Source organism: Triturus cristatus, chromosome 9 (assembly GCF_964204655.1).
Source record: "Triturus cristatus chromosome 9, aTriCri1.1, whole genome shotgun sequence".
NCBI classification, from domain to species: domain Eukaryota; kingdom Metazoa; phylum Chordata; class Amphibia; order Caudata; family Salamandridae; genus Triturus; species Triturus cristatus.
This window is the reverse complement of record NC_140592.1, coordinates 697,724,096-697,746,488: the sequence shown is the minus strand read 5'-3', so window position 1 is coordinate 697,746,488 and position 22,393 is coordinate 697,724,096. Positions and strand designations below refer to the sequence as shown.

At 47.3% G+C, this 22,393-nt stretch overlaps 1 protein-coding gene across 1 annotated transcript in view; it reads right to left on the bottom strand.

Moving 5' to 3' along the window:
- PPP1R14B (protein phosphatase 1 regulatory inhibitor subunit 14B) overlaps positions 1-19,816 on the bottom strand; it is a 69,750-nt gene extending 49,934 nt beyond the window's left edge. Inside the window, exon 1 of the mRNA XM_085625817.1 lies at positions 18,775-19,816. Coding sequence (XP_085481943.1) covers positions 18,775-18,990 — 216 coding nt within the window. The 5' untranslated portion in view covers positions 18,991-19,816. The remainder of the gene's footprint in view (positions 1-18,774) is intronic.
- Between the last annotated feature and the right edge of the window lie 2,577 nt (positions 19,817-22,393).

The following is a 22,393-nucleotide window of genomic DNA, read 5'->3' as shown; positions in this document are numbered from 1 at the left end:
GAAAAACCGGGATGGGCACGGACATAGAAGTAGGACTAATTGTCCTATTATGTCTCACGGCATCATATATAGATTTTTTTTTTTTCACATTTCCCTCCCCTGCCTGTGGGGAGCTCCAGGGTCCGTCCTGGCTCTGCAGCCCTGATTCACACCTCATCAACTCCTGCTGTGCAGATTGAATAATGCGAGGCAGCACAGCAAGCGTCTAAACAAATGAACTTCTGCCCCTGGTTTCTAAGAGGGCTGTTGAAATGTAAACTTGCACAACACTGATTAATGTGCAGGTTCACCCCACCCTCCCTTAAAAACCGGGACATTTTTAGGTTTATCCTGCACAACGCTTCTGCTGTGCTAGAGAAATCTATTGTTTTTAATATAACTTTAAAAAAGAACTTGCATCTTGCCTCTTCTCTTTCCTGGCTTCTCATTGGTTCCTGTGCGTGCCCCACTTACCTTTCCTTTTTTTTTATTGGCTGTAGCATTTTTTCGCTGCATTTACCAATGCTTGTTCCTCATCTGTTTCTCTTACCGTTTCCCGCCGCCGAAATACTGTTAACATCCACTTCCTAGCAGTAGAGAAAGATAAGATGCTAACCATGGCTACCTTACAAACAAACCTTTGCTAATGCCCAAGATTATCCACACTCCACAGCTTCCTGAGAAAGGAGCAGGTTTAAGTAAAACATTTAGTTTAACCTTCTCTTTCATCATCTTCTCCTTCAGCGAGTGTGGGATTATGAAGCGTTTTGCATACCAGGTTATTCTAAAGCCCTAGTCACACGACAGGTAGTCTTTAATTGAGATTCTTTCATTGAGATTGGTTCAGGCTAGTTCCAGGTTAAGCCAAAAAATGAGAGCCACAAGGCAATTGGGTCCCATGTTATATGATCTTCAATGTAGTGGAGCCCTAGTTCTTCGTGACATATATAGGGAGATGACGGAGGGGGTACAGAAAGAAGCCACCTGCAAAAGGGATTCTGCTCGTCCTGAACAGATGAGCAGTTGGGAAAACCCCAGACCCCTGCCCTATATGTAGCAGTGGAAATGCACTTTGCCTTATAAATCTCAAGAAAGGGTGTGATTGAGTTGCCATGGAGGTGGGGGGGCCTTAGTATGTTGAATAGGGCCCCCACCGATTAAGGAAGCTTCATGGTAGAATTTAGGATATTAGGCGGCCACGCCCCCAAGCAATCAAACATTATCCCTAATAAGACAACCTAATGGTCCTTTCAAACAGAATATTATCAACATAAATCACGTCATGTTACAGGATTTAAAGTAGTTGATAACCAGGTCTAGATAAGCTATAAACTTTGAAATAGTAGGAACAAGAAGACAAAGCCATCAACACGTCGAACATCAAAACTGCTTCATCTGCATATAACCAGGCAGGCAATGGGCACCCTCTATCTTTGGAATGTTTGGGCTTACCCTGCCAAGGGTGGGGTTTAATTGATATATTAAATATAAACAAAGGTGGGGCGAGAACACACTCCTGCCAAACACACCCTGTAAGATGGAAACATTACTGCAAGATCCCCACAGGTGACATCTTATGGAGGGTGTATAGAAAACTAACTAGTGTCTCATCTAACCCCTGCACGAGTAGGAACCTCCATAACTTGGACCGATTAACACTGTTGATATGTCAATAAATGCCTGGTGCAGTGGGCAGGGCTTGGCAATGGTGCATTTGCCTGCGGCCAGATTGAGGTTAAGAGACTGCTCCACAGTAGCCAGCCGCTCCCGAAATCTGTATCGGCAGGCATCAGGAAAGCTGTTTTCATGGGCCCAATCACACATTCTGTGATATATGACTGCCAATAACTTTAACAGAGGTATCAATAAGGGAGATGGGCCGATAACATCTGGGATGAGAGCGACTGCCCTTTACAAACACGGGAACAATAGCCGAAGCGGACCAGGATCCCGGCAGTGGTTTATGATCTGGGTTGCTAAAGACATTTGTCAGAGGAGCTCATAGATCTAGGTTACATTTTAGGAGGTCCACGGGCACCCCTTTGGGACAGGGAGGTTTGACTGCTGGGTTCTTCTGTATTGCTGGAGTTCCTTTGAGGACAAAAACTATAGTTTCCCATTCTTTTATGGCGGTAGTTAAGGGCTTCATGGGCACTTCATCTTCCGAGTCGTGGGGGGGACAAGAGAAGCAAGAGCATGAAGAGTCAAACCAACAAGCAGCATCCATGGGAGTCTTAATAGGTTAATAGGTTTTAGTAGGGCAGCTTTAATATGACCACATAAGCCCTCAAATGATTCTATTATATATTCACTCTTTCCCTCGCAAGAAAGAAAACCTGAGAGAGAGCCAAGACATTTTCCAAGTTAAAAAGAAAAAAAAAAAAAAAGGCAAACTGGGAAGGATTCCAAAGGCTCCATGAAGGCCTAAGCCCCTTGGGTGAGAATGGAGAGGGGTGGGGGCTTCTGTGGGAAGGTGACCTTTGATGGAGGAAGGATAAAAGATTCTACAAGGGGGTTGTGATCTCCAAATGACTGTGTACTAAATACGTATTCAGTTCTGTAGAAATATATTGTGTTACCAGAAGTGTTACAGGGCAGCTATCTATGGTAGGCAAGTTTTGATGTTGGTTACCCCCCTCTGACAAATCCTGTGGATAGATGGTTTGTACTGAGGATCCCTGTAAGACACTTTTAGGATAGGTTGCATATTTTTCCATATGTAATCTGTATACATTAACTGATTGCCCCCTAAGCGACAGACTATGTCCTATTAACCACCAGTTCTCGTTTATCCCACATAATTCGTTTGGTCTAATCGAATCTCATTCTAGATAAGTCCTGTTGAAAACACGAAATTCATTTTATCTAGATAAAAAAAACAAAAAACAATGAAACCCTACGAAAACGAAAGTGCAGTAGTATCTACCCTTTTCAATGTCCTATGATATGTACGGTTTCCAACGTACTGACGTTCCCTGCTGTAGGCCAAGTGGACTCTCCCAGACGGTTGCATCAACCGTGTCTGAAGAGCCCAAAAACAACTGGGAGGGGAGGCTGCTTCTGAAACAGTGGGGCTAGCTTTCACAACTGCAAGGAGTCGTCGCCGCTCACCCTTCCAACTAACAGTAAGAGGGGGCGGAAGGGCGATGGGGATGTGAGCAGGAGACCCCCATGCGGAAGAAAGTCTCCGACATGTGACTGAATGGGTAGCGGGAGAGGCACGTGCTCAAGCTCACGAGCTAAACAGGTGGTCTTGGGGGGGGGGGGGGGGGGGGGGGGGTTTACTAAAAGAACTGTGGGACGGTGTGGAGAGATGAAACAGGGTTGGAATGAGAAGGGAAAGGCAAGGCAGAGGTTCTTACGGTTTTCCTGTAAATTGATATTCTATTTTTTTTACAATACTTATAAAATAAAAAGTCCCTTGAATGCAAAAGAAAAACAGAAAATGCAATGGTAACCCAACACCCACCCCTATCTTTTGTCTCGTTGTCTCGCTCACCCACTACCCTCACTGCTGCCACAGAGCGTGTTGGCTGGCACAGGAGGCCGCAGCTGCCGGCCTGCTCGTAAAGCACAGGAGACAACTGGATGGCGCCCACCGCCGACTCTTGGCCCATAAACATATGTATAACACCTCAAAGAACAGCTGTGACCGGGACGCACTTATCGGAAATGAGTATTGAAACACTTTAACGACACAGTGCTTGCATGGAGGTCGTTTATAAAACACTTTACAGTCAACGTGTTTGTAATGTAAACCGTCGCCGTCTTCAACTGATGCTTTCGACGCAGTGTCTTTATTTCAGCCAAAGTGTGAATAAAGCACTTGAGACAGAACATAGTTCACAGAAAAACTGACTTCTGCAGACACGCCTAACATGAAACCGAATAAAGAAAGCACTTTTAACACGGCTATTTTCACTTGGATCGAGTTTAGAGACGCATGGACTCAAACTGTCAGCAGAGTACTTTAGAGTTACACACAAATGTTTCCAAAGGTACAACGCCTTCTATGCAAACTATTTAAAGCACTTTAAGATTCAATTCGCCCATGTGCCGTTTCTGTAAGCATTTTAGACTTCTAATGGACGTCTTAATAAAAAGAAACTGCGACGCAATTCCGAAACATTGTGCTTTTCACGCGTTCTCATAAGCAAATTGCAGAATAGTTTCCTTTTAGAGAAACTCATCCCAAAAAAACAACAAACAAAAAAAAAAAAAAAAAAACACGGACGCAGCGTTTTTATGCAAACTGTGGAAAGCACTTTAAAAACAAAGTGTCTGCCATGCAAAGTGTACATAAAGCACTTTACAGGCAGAGGAAGTACTTAATGAAACTGTTTCTAAAGCTCTTTCAGGACTCGACGCCTTTCAAGCACACTTTCTCCGAGTCTTTTGGAGACAGCACCTTCCATACATCTAGTATAGTAAGCAGCACTTCAAAGGCTCAGCGCCTCACATATAGGTAGGCTCTCTCTAAAGTACTTTGAAAACATAGCGCCTTTTTACACAAACTGTCCTCCAACCACTACCAACGCACTGAATAACACAAACTGCACAATACACTTTATGGGGCCGTCTTTCTAACACAATCTTGATATAAAACACACACACCGAACGGTTTTAATAAAATGGTTTCTAAAGCGAATTTAAGACACTGCGCCGTAAGTGCAAACTGGCCGCAGAGCCTTTCACAGACACTACATAGTGTCTCCAAAGCACTGTCAACCAGGCGCCTTTATATAGACAAGCTGTCACCAAGGCACTAAACAGACTCCATGCGTTTCACACCAACTGTTCCGTGCACTTTAATAAAGCACTATACACACTGAAATCAGTTAATAAACCGTTATCCATGGTACTTTAAAGACACCTTGCATTTCATTTGTGCTGTCACAAGTCGTGGATACACTGACGATGGCACAAGCGTTCACCACAGCACTTTTAGAACGGCGGGCCGGCATCGGCCACGCCAAAGGTATGGCGGTCGAGCCAGCCCCCTCCAGAACAGGAGGCGGGCCTGTCGAGCACATTAGTGACGCGACAGGCGCGCCTCCTCCCGACAGGGCGTGGCCTGGAAGCGATTAGAATCACTTCCAGGTCGCGCGAAAGGGCTACGTCCGGCCAGTAGCCCTGGCTGGGCCACCAAGGGGTATAAAGGGCTGGGGAGCACAGGAGTCGGTCTCTTCGCTCTGTGCTCCCCAGCTTGCCCCCAAGCCTCGCTAGGAGGCTTTAACTTTTTGTTTTCCCTCCCACCCACCGTCCCCTAAAAGCAAGTAGGTTGTTTTGAATATCAATAGGGAATATTGGAACATTAGTAGCATTTGCATGATGGGATATTTTCAAGGTTATGTAGAAATACCAATTTGTTCATCCACAGGTCTTCAATCGTCGTATTTATGATTAATCTTGGTTAGGCGGTAAGGTCATGATTGGTGAGCAGTAAATTTAAGGTCCTTAGAGGGGGGCACCATTCTTGAATGGGGTCGCCCAAGTGGGAGGGACAAGTGGTCTCTCCTAGAACTCCAGGGGCAGTTGGGTGCAGGGGAGGAGGAAGTCACGCTTTCTCTAGGCTGGTTCGCCATCCCGCACGTGCACAACGGCGCCAGTAAATGGCACACAGCTGCAAGGGCCCCTTTATGGAGATCAGGTACAGAGCGTACGGGAGTAACTGGGGGGGGGGGGGTACCCTCACGGTAAACGGGCCCTCTGCGCATGCGCACTCTGGCTGGAGGGCGTGGTTAACAATTGATAAGGATCTGACACCAGTTAGTGACCTTGCTGTAGGCTCTATTAAAGTACGCAGAAAATAGATAATGTATTGATTATTAAAGATATGTTAGATATGGATAGGAAACCTTTGTATTAGAGTTATGTTAAGATTAGCCATCTGACATCTGTACTTATCAATTGTAATCGATGTAAAGTATATTTTCTGCTGCATTATGTAAATATTGTAATTATGATAAATGTTTAATAATCTTTGTTTAATAAATACGTCCGGGGGTGTTACACCCCCCGCATCCAAAACTTCTCTCCTGTCCCTTGCTGGGTCTTGAAGTGGGGAGGAGGCGGTGTAGGTAGTACCTGGCCACCACAGCACTTTGCAGTCACGCTGCTTCAATGAGCAGGCACGGCACCATTAACATGGCATTTACACAGCACTTTACTGAGGGAATCTTTAAATCCTGTATAAAGCACCTAACTATGTCTTTCAATCATAAGTTATAAGACGCTTTAAAGAAATAGCATCTTTCAAATTACCCTTGTCAACACTTCGTTGGAATACATTTTTCACACACACACTGAATCGAAAGCACACTTATAAAATGTGTGAAGCACTTTACAAGCAAAACCTTTCAAACACAACGTTTTAAAATACTAAAACAGCACCCTTTATTTTTTAAAGCAGTTTATTTAATCGCCTGACAAAAATCGCGCTTTTCATTCAAACTGTCTGCAATGTATATTACATGAAGTGTGCCTTGCCACCAAGCAGTCAACGTTTTTCAACGCACAGTCTGAAGCTTCTGTACAATTTGACAACAGAGACCCCTTGCCAAGGTCTCATCTCAAACAGAACAGGCCCCCCAGGTTTTGTCTGGCTCATATCGTGCATAAAAGGAAAGCCGCAGAGCTAAAAGTGTCAGTGTAAACTAATTAGTTTCATGTCACCACGGGACCGGAAGCTGTATATTTAACAGAAGGCCTCCATTGTCAAAGGGCCTGTGGCCGACAAGTTTCGGTCTCTGTAAACCACATGATGCTGCTGCAGGAGATATATGTTCTAAGGAGATGTGACTTGACTGCACAGCGGGTGGACTTATCAAGAAGGTAGGGGCTGAGTTATTGGGGGGGGGGGGGGGGGGGAGGGAGTGTGACTAAATAAGAAAACACGATCTACACAGATAAAAAAAAAAAAAAAAAAAAAAAAGGAGTGAACCCCACTTTTCCGCATACCCAAGTCTCGCAAGGATTGTGCCTGAAACCCTCAACCACTATTTATAACCAGTGATGAATATATACACACTCCACTGGAGCGATATCATGGGGAGCGTCATCGAATCTCCTGGGTACTGAATTCTCTAGGTTAGTAATGCCTCCACTAGGAGGGAGATTGTCTGGATGAAGATAATGGTGGAATCTGTGTAAAAGGTTAAAATTACCTGCTTTATCTGTGTAATCGATGCTAATGAGAACGGCAGGATGGGGTAAGATTAAAAACAAAGATGTTCTTCGGACGCATTACCAATCTTAGCATTTAGAAGTCTGGTCTACATGTTTCGTACATAGGAACCTCTGTAGGTCAGTTAGCCTTCATGAGGACCTTGTGAATCAGATTGCTGTATTTGTTGATCCCGATGGAATGCTCAGGTAAGTATGTTAACTTACGGGCCTTTGTTACAAGCGCACTTGTTGCCTATAACCTCAGAGCATGTTCAGAACTACCCCACAAGGTGCGGGTAGAGGAGTCTGGTCTCGTCTTAACCTATTTGTTTTATGAGACTGTCCGGAGCGTACATCTTCAGCCTTCTCCCCATCCTGAATCAAGACGGGGAGGACACTGAAGGTGTACGCATCTGACAACATGCTCGGAGGTTATAGGCAACAAATAGGCTTGCAACAAAGACCTGCAAGTCCATATACTTACCAGAGTGCCCCATCAGTATCAACAAATACAGGGATCTGATTCAGAAGGTCCTAATTAAGGTCAACTGACCCACAGAGGCTCCTATGGCCAAAACATGTAGATCAGATTTCTAGATGCAAAGAAATGGTAATAAGTCTGAACAACATTTCTTTGCTTCTAATCTTACCCCTATCCCGTCTTTCATATTAAAAATCACTTGCACAGGTATAGGAGGTAATTTTATCCTTCTGCACAGATCCCACCATTATCTTCATCCAAACAATCTCCCTCCTTGTAGAGGCGTTACTCACCAGGAGAATTCAGTAGCCAGGTGGGAGACCCGATGAGGATGCTATCCCACTATATCACTCCAGTGGTGATTATATCCACCGCTGGTTGGAAATAGTAGTTGAGGGTTTCCCCAGACAATCCTTGCGAGACCCCAGTATCAAGACCATTGTGGTTCACTCTTTTTTGATTGGCGTAGTATTATATTTGGAAACAGAGTGAACCATTCTTCGCTTTGTTCGCCATAAGTTGGCAGGGTATGCTCAGACGTGAGTCCCTTGCTCATTTTGCCACTGGATTCAAGCAAGCCTGGCTGAAGACGGCTGAAATGCCAGAAACCGGTCCCAGGAAGCTTGTTTCCGGTCCAGGGAAGGCATGGCTTGGCAGTTCGGGCTGGACTGTTCCCATGAGGCACAGGGTCAGACTGATTTGCATATGGCCATGTCTGAACTGGGGTGGCAGAGTGGGCTAAAGAACGGTGATGGATCAAACCCAGATCTGTTGACTGGGTGTGAGTGTTTGATTGGTTCTGATGCTCCGTCCATCACCACCCCCTTTTGTACCGCCATTCTTCGCTTCCGTCTCCCCCTATTAATTTACAGGAAAACATTAATTGAGGTTTCAGATGAGATCAATTTCAATGCATAGATAATGCAATCTTTAGAGTTACAGTCCTGGCTTATTTCAGCTGCAGCAACTTGGAATGGTGGACCAGATTAGTCTATTGTAAAAAGACAAGTGCAGCTGGAAACATGTTGTCGTAGAGACACACCAACCTTTTGCGATTTGTGGCTGAAGGCTATTTGCAAGGGTGGCTAGCAGCAGGAAAGGGGTGTTTACAGGAAGGTTTGTGAAGGCCACGTCTGCAGATAGCCAGAGAATAGGTTTACACCAGTGGTGGAACGAGAGCTTGGACTACAGAGACTGTTGGGAATCCAGTCCTCAAGAAGGACACAGAGTACAGATTCAGAAACTCTAGGCTCCAGACCAAGTGTGTTGTGCATCAAAATGAACAGCCAGGGTGCCCAATGGAATTGTTCTCAGACTGGGAAGTAGTACTTTCCATTCTTAAACTTGCAGTTTTACGTTACAAGCAGAAAAGTATATGTCCCTGCACGCAAAACCATGAGAGGGAGTAACATTACCAGCAGGCACTTAGCAGATAGACCATAGAGCTATTTGAGAAGCTCAAACACAAATTCTGCCAGCAGTAGGGGAGCAGCTGCGTACACTGACCCAGTCTCCTAAGAAAAAAGAAAATTGGCAAAGCCAATAGGTCTGGGGCATTTGTCGTCAGCCTTTTACCAATGCTTGTTTTGTCATGATGTTTGTAAGATATTCTTGCGCGAGATGCAGGGCCATGGATAATATCAAAAGCAAAAATATCAAAATCAAAAATATTTCACGTCTCAAAAAGCACACATTGCTGTAGTAGTCCCTGGCACTGTGCCTGTGTGGTTTTTGTGAGAGAGCAGAATGCCGTCACTCAATGTGAGGTTTGCCAAAGACTGAAGTGGGTTGAACCACGGCGCCATGCTACACGATGTAATGGGAGGAAGATAAAGGTGAATGCCAATAACAGGCCAATGGATGAAGAGGGGTGGCAGACTGCTTCTGCTAGTAAGTATATTACATATATTGTTTCAGTAAAAATCAAAAAGACTTGGCTAATGGCAGACGTTACAAACACATCTTGTGGGAGCTTCTCTTCAGTCCTCGAGCTCATATCCAAGAACTCAGATTCCAACCCACCAGCCACCTTTGATCTGCATCCCAGTCAAGAGCACACCTCCCTCCCATCTGTAGGACCAGAAGCGGAGGACGCTCCATCTCATACCTCGCAGCCAAGACCTGGAACGACCTCCCAGAACATTTCAGAACCTCCCCCTCCCTCATGGACCTCTGAAGGATCCTCAAGACATGGCTATCAAAACAGACAATCTCCTCGTCCCCTCTCAGGCCTTCCCTGCTCAGAGCCTGGATACCCTCACGGGTGATTAGCCACACTCTACAATTTCACATAACAGAGATGATCACCGCACTAGTAAAGGGTCTCTAAGGCAGACCTCTACCTGCGGCTCCTCGAGGCTCTGCAAGTCCCACAACTCTAGCTCAGGCAGAGCAACAGCTCCTCACCAACTTCCAAATTTCTCACATAGGATGAAAATAGCCAGGGCTTTAAGTGGGCCGGGTCCAGTGGTGGGAGTGTTGATTTAAATGAATAATGAAAATAAAATATATATATATATATATATATATATATATATATATATATATATATATATATTCACTTAAAAAAACCATAGGTTTCACACATGTTCTAGTTAACTGGATATTTCACTCGTAAAAAAACAATGAAATTCCCCCGTTATAGTTAGTTCAGACAACTATAACTCGCGCGCCCGCAATCCACTGCTCATGACGTCACATATTACATCACTGATGACATCACTGATGACATCACTGATGACATCACTGATGAGATCCTCCTTGCGATAGAGTGGCGGTTGCGCGAGTTATAGTTATCTGAACTAACTATAACGGGGGAATTTCATTGGTTTTTTACGAGTGAAATATCCACCTAACTATAACATGTGTGAAACCTATGGTTTTTTTAAGTGAATTTGCAAGGTTTTTTAAATGCTAATTCCTAACTATAACGTGTGTGAAACCTATGGTTTTTTCAGTGAATTTGTACGGTTTTTTAAATGCTAATTTATTTATGTATTATTTTTTTTTATATATATATATATATATATATTTATTTTACAATAAACTACGTATTAAATTCTTTTTTTTTTTCACCGTGCGCGCACCCCCGCGATTTAAAAAAAAAAAAAAATTCTGCATTCCGGGTCCTTCAGGGACCCCCTGACAAAGGCTAGGGGGTCAGGAACTCTCTACCCTGCCCCCTTTTCACGTTTGTCACCTTCCTTTTTCACTCTCGCACTGAAAACAAACAAAACGGCGGCCGACACTTCCTGATTTCGACCAATCGAACGTTGACTAACATGTAACCACCAATCAGAATTACGCTCGCGCACGTTAGGGTGCTCGCACGGTGTGCGCACGCTGCGCGCGTATAGATATTGATATGCTTTTAAATGCTATTTTCTCAACAAATACTGAACAGATTTACACCAGACCTGCAAAAGGCACTTCCTTGACCTTATGGCTACCTCTCTGCCAAATTTCAAGTAATTCCGTTCAGCCGTTCGGGCTGTAGCGGTGTCTAAAGGTCCTATGGAAAAATGCATGGGGAAAACGCGTTTTGGGACCCCCCTTTTTTCTCAGCCCCCGCTTGACGAATCACCCCGAGACTTCAGGGTAGGAGCTGAACGGAGCGCCCCATTAGTTTTGAAAATTTCGCGAGGATTCGTCAACCGGCGCCAAAGTTATTCAAAATAGAATTTTCAGATTTCCTATGGAAACACGATCCTAACTAGAACTATCTACTGGCGACCGCCAGTAGATATTATATTCACTGAAAAAACCATAGGTTTCACACATGTTATAGTTAGCTGGACATTTCACTCGTAAAAAACCAATGAAATTCCCCTGTTATAGTTAGTGCAGGCAACTATAACTCACGCGACCGCAATCCTCTGCTGATGATGTCAAATATTACATCACTGATGACATATGTGTCTTTATGAAAAATAAATATTTGTAATATATGTATAGCTAAAGATACAGTATTAGCATCAACAGAGGATTGCGGTCGCGTGAGTTATAGTTGCCTGCACTAACTATAACGGGGGAATTTCATTGGTTTTTTTACGAGTGAAATGTCCAGCTAACTAGGACATGTGTGAAACCTATGGTTTTTTCAGTGAATTTGCAAGGTTTTTTAAATGCTAATTCCTAACTATAACGTGTGTGAAACCTATGGTTTTTTCAGTGAATTTGTACGGTTTTTTAAATGCAAATTTTTTTTGAGATTTTTGGTAAACCTATGTATAAAATAATATATGTACTATATCCTGCATTATGGAATGGGTAATTTGTTTTTTTTTTTATATATTTTTTTCTGTGCGCGTACAGTAAGCTGACGCTACGCGCTCCGTACGTCATAAGTACGGTGCGCTTACGTGATACGATGCACGTACGGTAAGCTGACGCTAAGTACAGTGCGCTTACGTGATACGTACGTGACGTATGCGCGTCGCGCGGAAGCAACGTCGCGGTTACGCAGGGGCATGTAATGCGCATGCACGAGTGTGTCTTAGGTACGCGCTCCGTAAGTGCTCCATAAGCGTCACGTTTGCGCATGCGTACTTGTTTACGAGCGCGTACCGTAAGCTTACGGAGCGCGCACGGTAGGTCATGTGATCCACAAAGAACACTTTTCATTGGTTGAAACTACTTTCAGTTCCAGAAACTTCCCACACCACACCCATTCCCCTCATTACTGCTTGAGATCCCCTAGGAGAAGGAGCTGAATTGACATTGAGATACAATGGCAGAGCAGCAGACCTCTTCTGAGAGTGAGCCTAGCAGCACCATCATCAGACAGAGAAGGAGGAAACAAAAGGATTCTTTTGTGTGGGAGTATTTTACTTTTCCAGAGGGGCAGAAAAAGGTCAATGCTCCATTGGTCACTTGCACACTTTGTGACCGTGTTTTATCTAGAGGAGATCCAAGGAAGAAGTATTCCTTTGGAAATCACTCTATGATGAGACACATTAGGGATAAACATCCCAGGATCTTTGCTCAACATACTGAAGAACACTCTTCAGTAAGTCACCGGAGCCCAACCTCAGAAGGTCAGCCGAGTACATCATCGGCAGCTGAGCCCTTCCTCTGAGGTGGGAGCATCACCTTCTTCTGCTCCTCTGGACATTAACCCTCGATTTCGGAGGGTTTCAATGAGGTGTACAACGTGTTGTGGTCTTATTGTTTTTGGGGAGACCAGTGTTTCCCTTATTAACAATAAGATAGACCAGCATGTTTGTAGACGCTCATAATATTCCCATTCTTTCTTTCCTCCATCCCTGTATTAACCCAACGGCTCTTTTAAGAGCCAACCTTACCTCACAATTTTTTTTTATTTTTTTTTAGCTTTCCTTTTTGAAAATTTTTTTTTGCCGTGCGTGCACGGTACGCGTAATTACGCGAAGTTCGCAGAATTTTTCCTCGCGGAATTTCTCCGTTTACGCCGTGCGCATTCGGCGATTTTTCGAAAAAAAATTTAAATTAATTTTTGCCCTTGGGGGTCCTTCTGGGACCCCCTGACAAAGGCTAGGGGGTCAGGAACTGTCCACCCTGCCCCCTTTTCACGTTCTCCACCTTTGTTTTTCACCCCCTCAGACTGCGAGAGACAAAATGGCGGCCGACACTTCCTGGTTTCGACCGATTCAAATGTTTACTGAGATCTAACAACCAATCCGAATCGCGCTCACGCACGGCGGCGTGCGCGTACGGTAAGCTTACGGTACGCGCTCGGAGCGCGCCTATAGATATATATATTGATTTAAATGCTATTTTCTCAGGAAATACTGAACAGATTTACACGAGACCTTTATAAGGCACATCCCTGACCTGACGGCTACCTCTCTGCCAAATTTCAAGTAATTCTGTTCAGCCGTTCGGGCTGTAGCTCGGACTAAAGGTCCTATGGAAAAATGCATGGGGAAAACGCGTTTTGGGACCCCCCCTTTTTCTCAGCCCCCGCTTGACGAATCCCCCCCGAGACTTTCAGGGTCGCAGCGGAGTGCCCCACCTATTTTGAGAATTTCGCGAGGATTCGTCAATCGTCGCCAAAGTTATTCCAAATAGAATGTTGCGGATTTCCTATGGAAACACGGTCCTAACTATAACTACCTACTGGCGACTGCCAGTAGGTAAATATATATATATATAAATAAATAAATAAATAAATAAATAAATAAATAAATAAATAAATACGTACCTCATCGGGTTCCGCGCCGCCTACGCTCCTGGCCGGGTCCCGCGTTTTCCTGCTGCTTCAGGAGAACATAAAGCAGGCACCTTCCCTCCCCTAAGCCAATCACAACGCTGCAAGGGCAGCGTTGTGATTGGTGCGGACGGTGCCCAGCCGGTCGCCTGTAGGGAGGCCATTTTCTCTATGTAGGCTGCATGCAGCCTACATAGAGAAAATGCAGAGTGTGGATGACTGGTTTGGTCGGCTCCAGAGGGCCGACCAAACATTCAGGGCCAACAACAGTGGGCAAGTCACTCCTCCTTGACCCGCCCCCAACCAGGCATATCGTTCTACTTTCTCACGCTAGGATAAAGCAGTGGGGCGACGCTCTTCTGCCCTAATGGCGGAGCCACCCCTGGCCGGGTCCTGCTGGTCCTCAGCACCCGCAGTTCTAAATAGCAGGTGTGAGACTGGTCCCTATTGGGCTCTCCATTTTTGCCCTCACTATCAGGGTGGGAAAAAAAATCTTAACTCCAGCGGTGGCTCCTAAGCTAAGGCGGAGGAGCGTTGCCCCACTGCTTTAAAAGCAGTGCAGAGGAAAAGTAAAATGATAACAGAAAGTTATCATCATTTTATTTTTCGGTTCCTGCTTGGGGCTGGGCTGGCCAGGCCAGAGCAGGGGCCAAGGGTGAGAAATGGTGAGCACACGAATTGCACATGATTGTTTGACCTGCTGTCTTGGGCCAGCCAAACAGTCATGCCCACTTTGCATATTCTCCACTGGCTGTATTGCACAGCCTGCGTGGAGAACATGCCCAGCCTCCCAGTCACCCTCTGAGCCCCGAACCACGTCGCTCAGACCAATTGCAGCGCTTCTGTAAGGCAGCATCGTGATTGGCTAGGGGAGTCTGGGAGCTTCCTGCGTCAGAGGAGACGCAGTGGCTGGCAACCGGTAACCAGCATGCAAGTTTTATTTTTTTTCTTCTAACCCCGCCACCGTTCTCTATCACCCGCCACTGCTCAACTCTGTAGCAGTTCACCCTTCACTGCCTGTGATGTAACGTCAAAGAGACTCGTTCTAGTTCTTTCACAGTCTCATATCAGAACTGAAGCATTTTCAAGGTTATATACAACAAAGTCATAGTTGTTGCTCGTTTGTCTTGTGCAACAAACAAAAACCTATTGTCAAAGCCACTATTCTTGACTTGTTGTAGGTGTAGTGCTACTTGTTTTACATACCTGGATGCAATGACAGAAGCAGCAAAATACCAGCCAGGCGGCACACTATGCTAAGCACAGATTTTCAGTTTACCTGTTTTTAAGTCTCTCCCTTAATTAATTAGCCACGCCCCTTTGACAGACCCCCTCCTTGGTTTTTTTCACCCCACGAAAAGCCCTGAAAATAGCGCTGTGCCACAGGTTCGACAGTAAATATAGATCCGCAGATGAGGTGCAGAGGACAACACCCTTAACCCCCCCCCCCCCCACCGGTGCCAATGCACACACTGCACAACTGATAGCTACTGAAACCAGGCGCGCAACACCCATTGGACTTAAAGGGCTTCAGCCCCCCCCCCGTCGTGTGTGGCAGCCCGGGATGAGACACCTTCCCGGGCAAAAAAGCAGCCGCACCCGAGCACTTCACAGGTCTTTAAAAGACCATTTGCATGTTAATGAGGCCTCGCTGTTGTTTCACCCCTTCTAAGAGCCCCTGGAGCTCCACTCTGCCTATTGCTTAAAGTTCAGCCCCCCCCGAAATTTTTGCTCAGCCCCCCCCCGAAATTTGGCTCTGGTTGCGCCTCTGACTGAAACTAACGTAAGTGAGCTCGGTTCTTCCCTCACAAACTATCCTAGGCTAGCAGCTCGACACTTACACAGACTTCTCACCTTTATTCGTGAGTTGATGGACAGCTCTTCCCGTCCACTCGCAGGCTGTGCTCACGTGGAGGTCACGGAAAGTATCCTCGCTACTCGTCTTCCCAGTGACCGCTACACTGCACACCCTCAAGGAGATCTTTGTCACGGCTACCGTGACGGGCGGCTCATCTGCAGACACCCAGTGTGACCGTTTCAAGAAATACTAACGGCTTGCCTGCAGACACCCTGTGTGATCTGCGTCAGGGTGACCGTTTTAAGAGACACCGTGTGCGATCTGCGTCAGGGTGACCGTTTTAAGAGACACCGTGTGCGATCTGCGTCAGGGTGACCGTTTTAAGAAATACTAACGGCTTGCCTGCAGACACCCTGTGTGATCTGCGTCAGGGCGACCGTTTTAAGAAATACTAACGGCTTGCCTGCAGACCCCCTGTGTGATCTGCGTCAGGGTGACCGTTTTAAGAAATACTAACGGCTTGCCTGCAGACACCCTGTGCGATCTGCGTCAGGGTGACGACTGCAGCCATCGCTGTTCAGGATATGAGGCCTGCGCTGGAGTTCTCCTGTCAGACTCAGTAGCGTACTGTCTGCAAGATGATACAATTTTGTGGTGAGAAATCAAAATTTAGTCTGATAACTTCAAGGACATATAAAAGGGATAAGGCACGTGATCCTAGTAAAAAAGCGCACTCTGTATTCCTTTGTACTGGGACAGAGGAAATGGCTTTCACCAAGTGGTAAGTAAACATGCTTTTCGAGTGTATGTACGTTATTAGATTGTATTTACTGCTATTTAAAAAGAGTGATTCCCAATGAAGGTATAATTTGGGGGTAGGCATGGGCCACCCTCCGAATGTCTCCGGCTTTTCCCATATCTGCAAATTGTAAAGTACGTCCTCGCCTTTTAGAACCAACTGGTCTCCAACGCATCAACCCCGGACCCACAAATACAAGTATTGTCTCCAGAGTTGTTACATGGCTCACTCGTCCGCCCCCTAAATCCACCGTTGCGGCGTGGTCGCCAGCTTGAATCTTGCATCGTTGGCACTGGCTCCCATGTCCCTGTGGTTTTAGGGATGGTTTCTGCCTGGGAGTGTGTGACTGGCAAGCACACGAGGGCGTGGTTGCCACGACTCCCTAAACACGGTGACACAGTCTTAGTGAGGGAAGGGTTTCCTCGGGCCCTCATTGGCAGGAAGGGGAGCTCCCATCCCCGAGGGCTTCTTACCCCATTTCTGGGCATCACGCCGGGAGAGCGCGCGGACCGAGGCCTGGGAAAGTGATGGCGACACGAGTGCGCATGCCCGGGCAGGCTGAGAGAAGGGCAGCACGTGGGAGCAGCGGCTGAAAAACTTCAACAGCAGGATGTGATCTCAACAGAGACGGGATGAAGTCACTTCCAGGACCCCTTTCCTTTTGGAAATCCCAACTCGTTATCTTGCACTCTCTCTCGCCACCACCTTTAGGCCTCCGCCGTCGTATCGATCGCCCTGCTGCTCACATCCTCCTCTCTCGGTACCCCCCTCCATTGTCAATGCACTTTTACTTTATTTTCTGTATGTCGAAGAAATTAGTTTGACATCTCCTGAAAAGAAAACAGATGGTAGCTTGTCCCACGTGACAAATGTAGAGGCGAGAACCACCTAATTCACAATGGGGCTGACGTAAGAGTAAGAAAAATGCTTAGTTTATTAAATATTTCCAGAGAGGCAAACGTGTGTGTTGTTGGTGGGGGAGGGGGGGGGGGCGCGCGGGGCATCAGTTACCATGTTATATGTGATTACAACTCCCCCCCCCCCCCCCAGCTGCAATTGCCAAAACGCCAGACAGAGATCCGCGCAGGAAACCCCAAGTGCCTCGTGTTTGCTAACTGCACTGTGCGAAATGTCCAGGACAGCTGCTGGACAGGCCGCATCCTGTCTTCAGCCCCCAACTCATTTCCGGTCCCCGCTGGCCTTCCGGCTCTGGCGTGTGTGTTGTAGAGTCACCCTCACAGGCATGTGCCTGCCCCCTGGCCTGCAGACCTCCAGAAAAGGACACACAGCCCTTTCTTCAAACAATGCATCGAAAAACTGCTCGTGGTGTAACCGTGTGATTCCCAGAAGGGGTCATATACACTGCAGACCAGAGGCATGAGTGTGAGACACAGCACACGAGTAACTGGGCACGTAGTGTAGTCTAGGACACATGGCCCTGAGAAGGCACCCACACCACACACCCGTGAGCCAGGCAGGGCTGCATGACCCGATGTGCCCCACGCTTCCTCTCGTGCCAGGCAGTGCCCGCTGCCAGCCAGGCAAGGCCCATCATTGAACGCTTCGCTAAGTCCCAGAGGAAGAGGAGGGCGGGTGCATAGTCACTGGGACAGTGTTTAGCTACTGTGTGCCTACTTGCGTGCTACCTAGTTGAGGGCCGAGTAGCAAATAAATGATGAATTATATACCTGGATAGCAGTTGTTACCGAGGAAGGCACGTGAACAGAGCTGGAGAACCCGTGCTTCTGTGTGCCCGTGTCGAGTGATGAACGGCTGGGTACCGGCCACCAGCTATGCCCTAAGTGCTGCCCTGCAGGTGGGAGGTTCAACCTACCTGAGCGGCAGTGGTAGCTCGTGACCTGTTTTGGTCGGGTGATAATTTGCTTTATATCTGATTAGTCGTACACTATCTCAGGGGCTCGGTTGCTGAATTAGGTTTCACCGGTTGTTTTTATTGCTGTTGATCAGAGTTTGGGGTTGCGCCTACTGACATGCTAGTTCATGATGACATAACTGGTCTAGGTTAAAGGGGGTTGCCTCCACCTGTCCGGTTGCTGGGATTTTAAGAGGTGGTTCATGATTTACTGTTGGGAAAGGGCGGGGTAGGTGTCCGTGGGGGTGATTCTCACGCCTGTCCTTGCCTGGTTGCTTGGACTCCACATAGGTGCTGTTGGCTGTCAGTGGTCCAATGGCAGGGGGCTCCCTGGTGCACTTTGGTTCTCTCATTATTGCCTAGTTGCTGAAATATATCGGTGGTGGTTGGATTGCTGCGGAAGTGTGGGTGCCTATTTGTCGGGGTGCGTTCTCTCACCTTGTCTAAAGGGGGCGCAGGGGTTACTTCCGAGCGGGGGGCGCCCTCTTACCTCACAGTCGTACAGCTGGACAAGTTGCTCGAGGATCCACTCTTCCAGGTTGAGTCGCTTGCGCAGCTCCTTCCGGTCGTACTTAACGGTCACCTTCCCCTGCCGCCGGACCGGGATCTCCTCGGGGTCTTCCCCGGCCGCCCGGGGCCCCGAGGGGCTCTGGAAGTACACGCGGGGCGAGTGGGGCCCGCTCTCGGGGCTGCTGACAGTCGCCATGGACGGGGAGCTCCGGAGAGACGGTCACTGTCAGAGGTCTGGGCTTCAAAACAGAGAGCGACAGCGCTGTAAAGAGGACTGTCAACAGTCGAGGCACTTGAGTGCTACGGAGCTGTCACTCTCGGAGAAAATAGTCCTGTAAAGATTGTCACCTCTGGGGGAACCACACAACGAGGACACACGTGGCGTCTCGAGGAGGGAGCAGCCTTATGTCCAGTCTCACCTCTGTCTTTCTGTTTTCTCGCGCCAGGTTATTTACAAAATAATTATGAATTATTTATGAACACGAGGATTTCCTCGCCTCCCGCAGAACAAGATCCTTACGGTGTCAAAGTTCAACTCGCTGCTGTCTCTCACCACGGGCTCCTCAGGTGACTGCCTGTTTCTGTCTATAACCCCTCTTACTGCCAGCGGTTCTCTGGCGGCGCCGTCTCTCTTTGTGTCTCTCTCTTGTTCACCCAGGATGCCCCAGTCATTAGACCTCGTGTGCTCTCGTCGACTGTGGTTTTTTCTCCCTGCTGGTTAGATCTTTCTGTGGCAGTGTGCCCTGGTGAGTTCTGCTGCTCCCTCTGTGTTCCTTGGTCCAGTCTCTTGTCGTTTCGGAGTATTTTTTTTTGGCTGTCTATTGTAGTGTCTGGGGATTTCCTGCAGACAGTATAGCACTCTTGAATTTTTGCACGGGTTATCTTTTGCCGTCCCTCCTGCTCAGCCTTTGTACCTGCTAGCTCTCCGTGCTTCACCCCTGTATGTCTCTCCGCCTCGTGTGCACCCGGCGGCGGCTGTCTCTCCCTCTCCTCTTTGTCCCTGAGCCAGTCTCTCAGACCCACCCTCTCTCCACCCATTCATGACAGTCTCCCACAGCCCGCCCCCTCCTTGACTCCTCCCCCACACTCTCTCCTCCCTCACATGGCTTCCTGTCTCGTGCCGTTCCTCCCCTCCCCTCCCACGGTAGAACACTGAAGGTGTCTGTCTGACACCCCCGAGCCGGTTCTCCACATCCCTAGCTAGCGTTGTGACTGGTTTCATACAATTCAGGGAAAGCCCCCACCGCCCCACAAAGTTGCCACTGATACATCTACTGAATTAATTATTCGTTGGGTGCGCCCTGAAAGCAAGCTCAGACGTTACCAATTTCCACGTGTAAATATGTCACCCCAGGATCTTGGTTTACCTTGGGTACATGTAGATCTGTTTAATCCCAATTGAAAATCAGGACTACAGGTCCCAGAATGCAAAGTACAATCCCCGGACTGGATGAATTACGCATTGTTATGGGAAACTCTAGAGCCCTGCTTGGAATGTGAGTATGAAAACCACTCCAGCCACAGGAGATTCCCACTTCCCATTCAGCTGTGGTGCATAGTTCCCCATTTCTTATTCGCTCCCTTATATAATTCTTGCGTGGCTCCTACTTATTTGATGTTCACGATTTACACATGCCTATCATTTGGTGTTTTATGTTTCTCTATTCTCGTTGAAGTTTCCAGTTTCTCTTCCTGCTTTATGGTCCAGGATTTAGAATGCTGGTTCCCCGTCCACTGCCCAGTTTCCCAGCCTGTTGGGGTGTGTAAGTCTCCCTCTCATATCCTAGTTTGCTGCCTACCCCTTCCTCGTTTCCAACCATGTTGATGATTCCTGTTTTGTACAATGTTAGTGGTTCCTAGTTTCAAACTCAGATTCGTTCCTAGTTTCCCACCCCGCTGAAGCTTCCTATTTTCCCACCATGTTTGTGTTTCCTAGTTTTACATAGAGTTCCTAATTTCACACCCTCTTGATAGTCTCAGTTTCCCCCCAGTCATATTCTGGCTGCTTTCAGCGCCATAACGGATTTGACAGCCTTTAAGAAACATCTTAAAACCTAGTTTTTCCAGGGCTAGACGTGCCTACGGGTCCTGTATGCGTGAACCAACCAGAGCTGGGACACTCTTATTGCGTAGCTGTGCGTCCTACAAATGCGTTCATTCATTCACTCATTTCATTCATTCACTGCTGGGGGTTCCTAGTTTCCCACCCTGCCGAAGCTTCCTAGTTTCCCTGCCAGTGGTTCTTAGTTTCCCACACTGCCAGTGGTTCCTAGTTTCCCACACTGCCAGTGGTTCTCCGTTTCCCACACTACCAGAGGTTCCTAGTTTCCCACACTGCCAGTGGTTCCTAGTTTCCCACACTGCCAGTGGTTCTCCGTTTCCCACACTACCAGAGGTTCCTAGTTTCTCACACTGCCAGTGGTTCCTAGTTTCCCACACTGCCAGTGGTTCTCCGTTTCCCACACTACCAGAGGTTCCTAGTTTCCCACACTGCCAGTGGTTCCTAGTTTCCCACACTGCCAGTGGTTCTCCGTTTCCCACACTACCAGAGGTTCCTAGTTTCCCACACTGCCAGTAGTTCCTAGTTTCCCACAGTGTTGGGAATCCTAGTCTCCCACACTTCCAGAGGTTCCTAGTTTCCCACACTGACAGTTTTTTTAGTTTCCTACACTGCCAGTGGTTCCTAGTTTCCCACAGTGTGGGGAATCCTTGTCTCCCACACTGCCAGTGGTTCTTCGTTTCCCACACTACCAGAGGTTCCTGGTTTCCCACACTGCCAGTAGTTCCTAGTTTCCCACAGTGTTGGGAATCCTAGTCTCCTACACTGCCAGAGGTTCCTAGTTTCCCAAACTGCCAGTTTTTTTAGTTTCCTACACTGCCAGTGGTTTCTAGTTTCCCACAGTGTTGGGAATCCTAGTCTCCGACACTGCCAGCGGTTTCTAGTTTCCCACAGTGTTGGGAATCCTAGTCTCCCACACTCCCAGTGGTTCCTAGTTTCTCACAGTGTTGTGAGTCCTAGTCTCCCACACTGCCAGTGTTTCCTGGTTACCCACATTGCTAGTGGTTCATAGTTTTCCATGGTGTTGGGAATTATAGTCTCCCACACTGCCAGTGGTTCCTAGTTTCCCACACTGCCAGTGGTTCCTAGTTTCCCACACTGCCACTGGTTCCTAGTTTCCCACACTGCCAGTTTTTTTTGTTTCCTACACTGCCAATGGTTCCTAGTTTCCCACAGTGTTGTGAATCCTAGTTTCCCACACTGCCAGTAGTTCCCAGTTTTCCACACTACCAGAGGTTCCCAGTTTTCCACACTACCAGAGGTTCCTAGTTTATCGCACTGCCAGTGGTTCCTAGTGTCCCACAGTGTTGTGAATCCTTCTCTCCCACACTAACAGGCGTTCCTAGTTTCCCACACTACCAGTGGTTCCCAGTGTCCCACACTACCAGTGGTTCCTAGTTTCCCACAGTGTTGGGAATCCTAGTGTCCCTCACTACAAGTGGTTCCCAGTTTAGGGCAGTGTTGGGAATCCTAGTCTCCCACACTGCCAGTCGTTTTCAGTTTTCCACACTACCAGTGGTTCCCAGTGTCCCACACTACC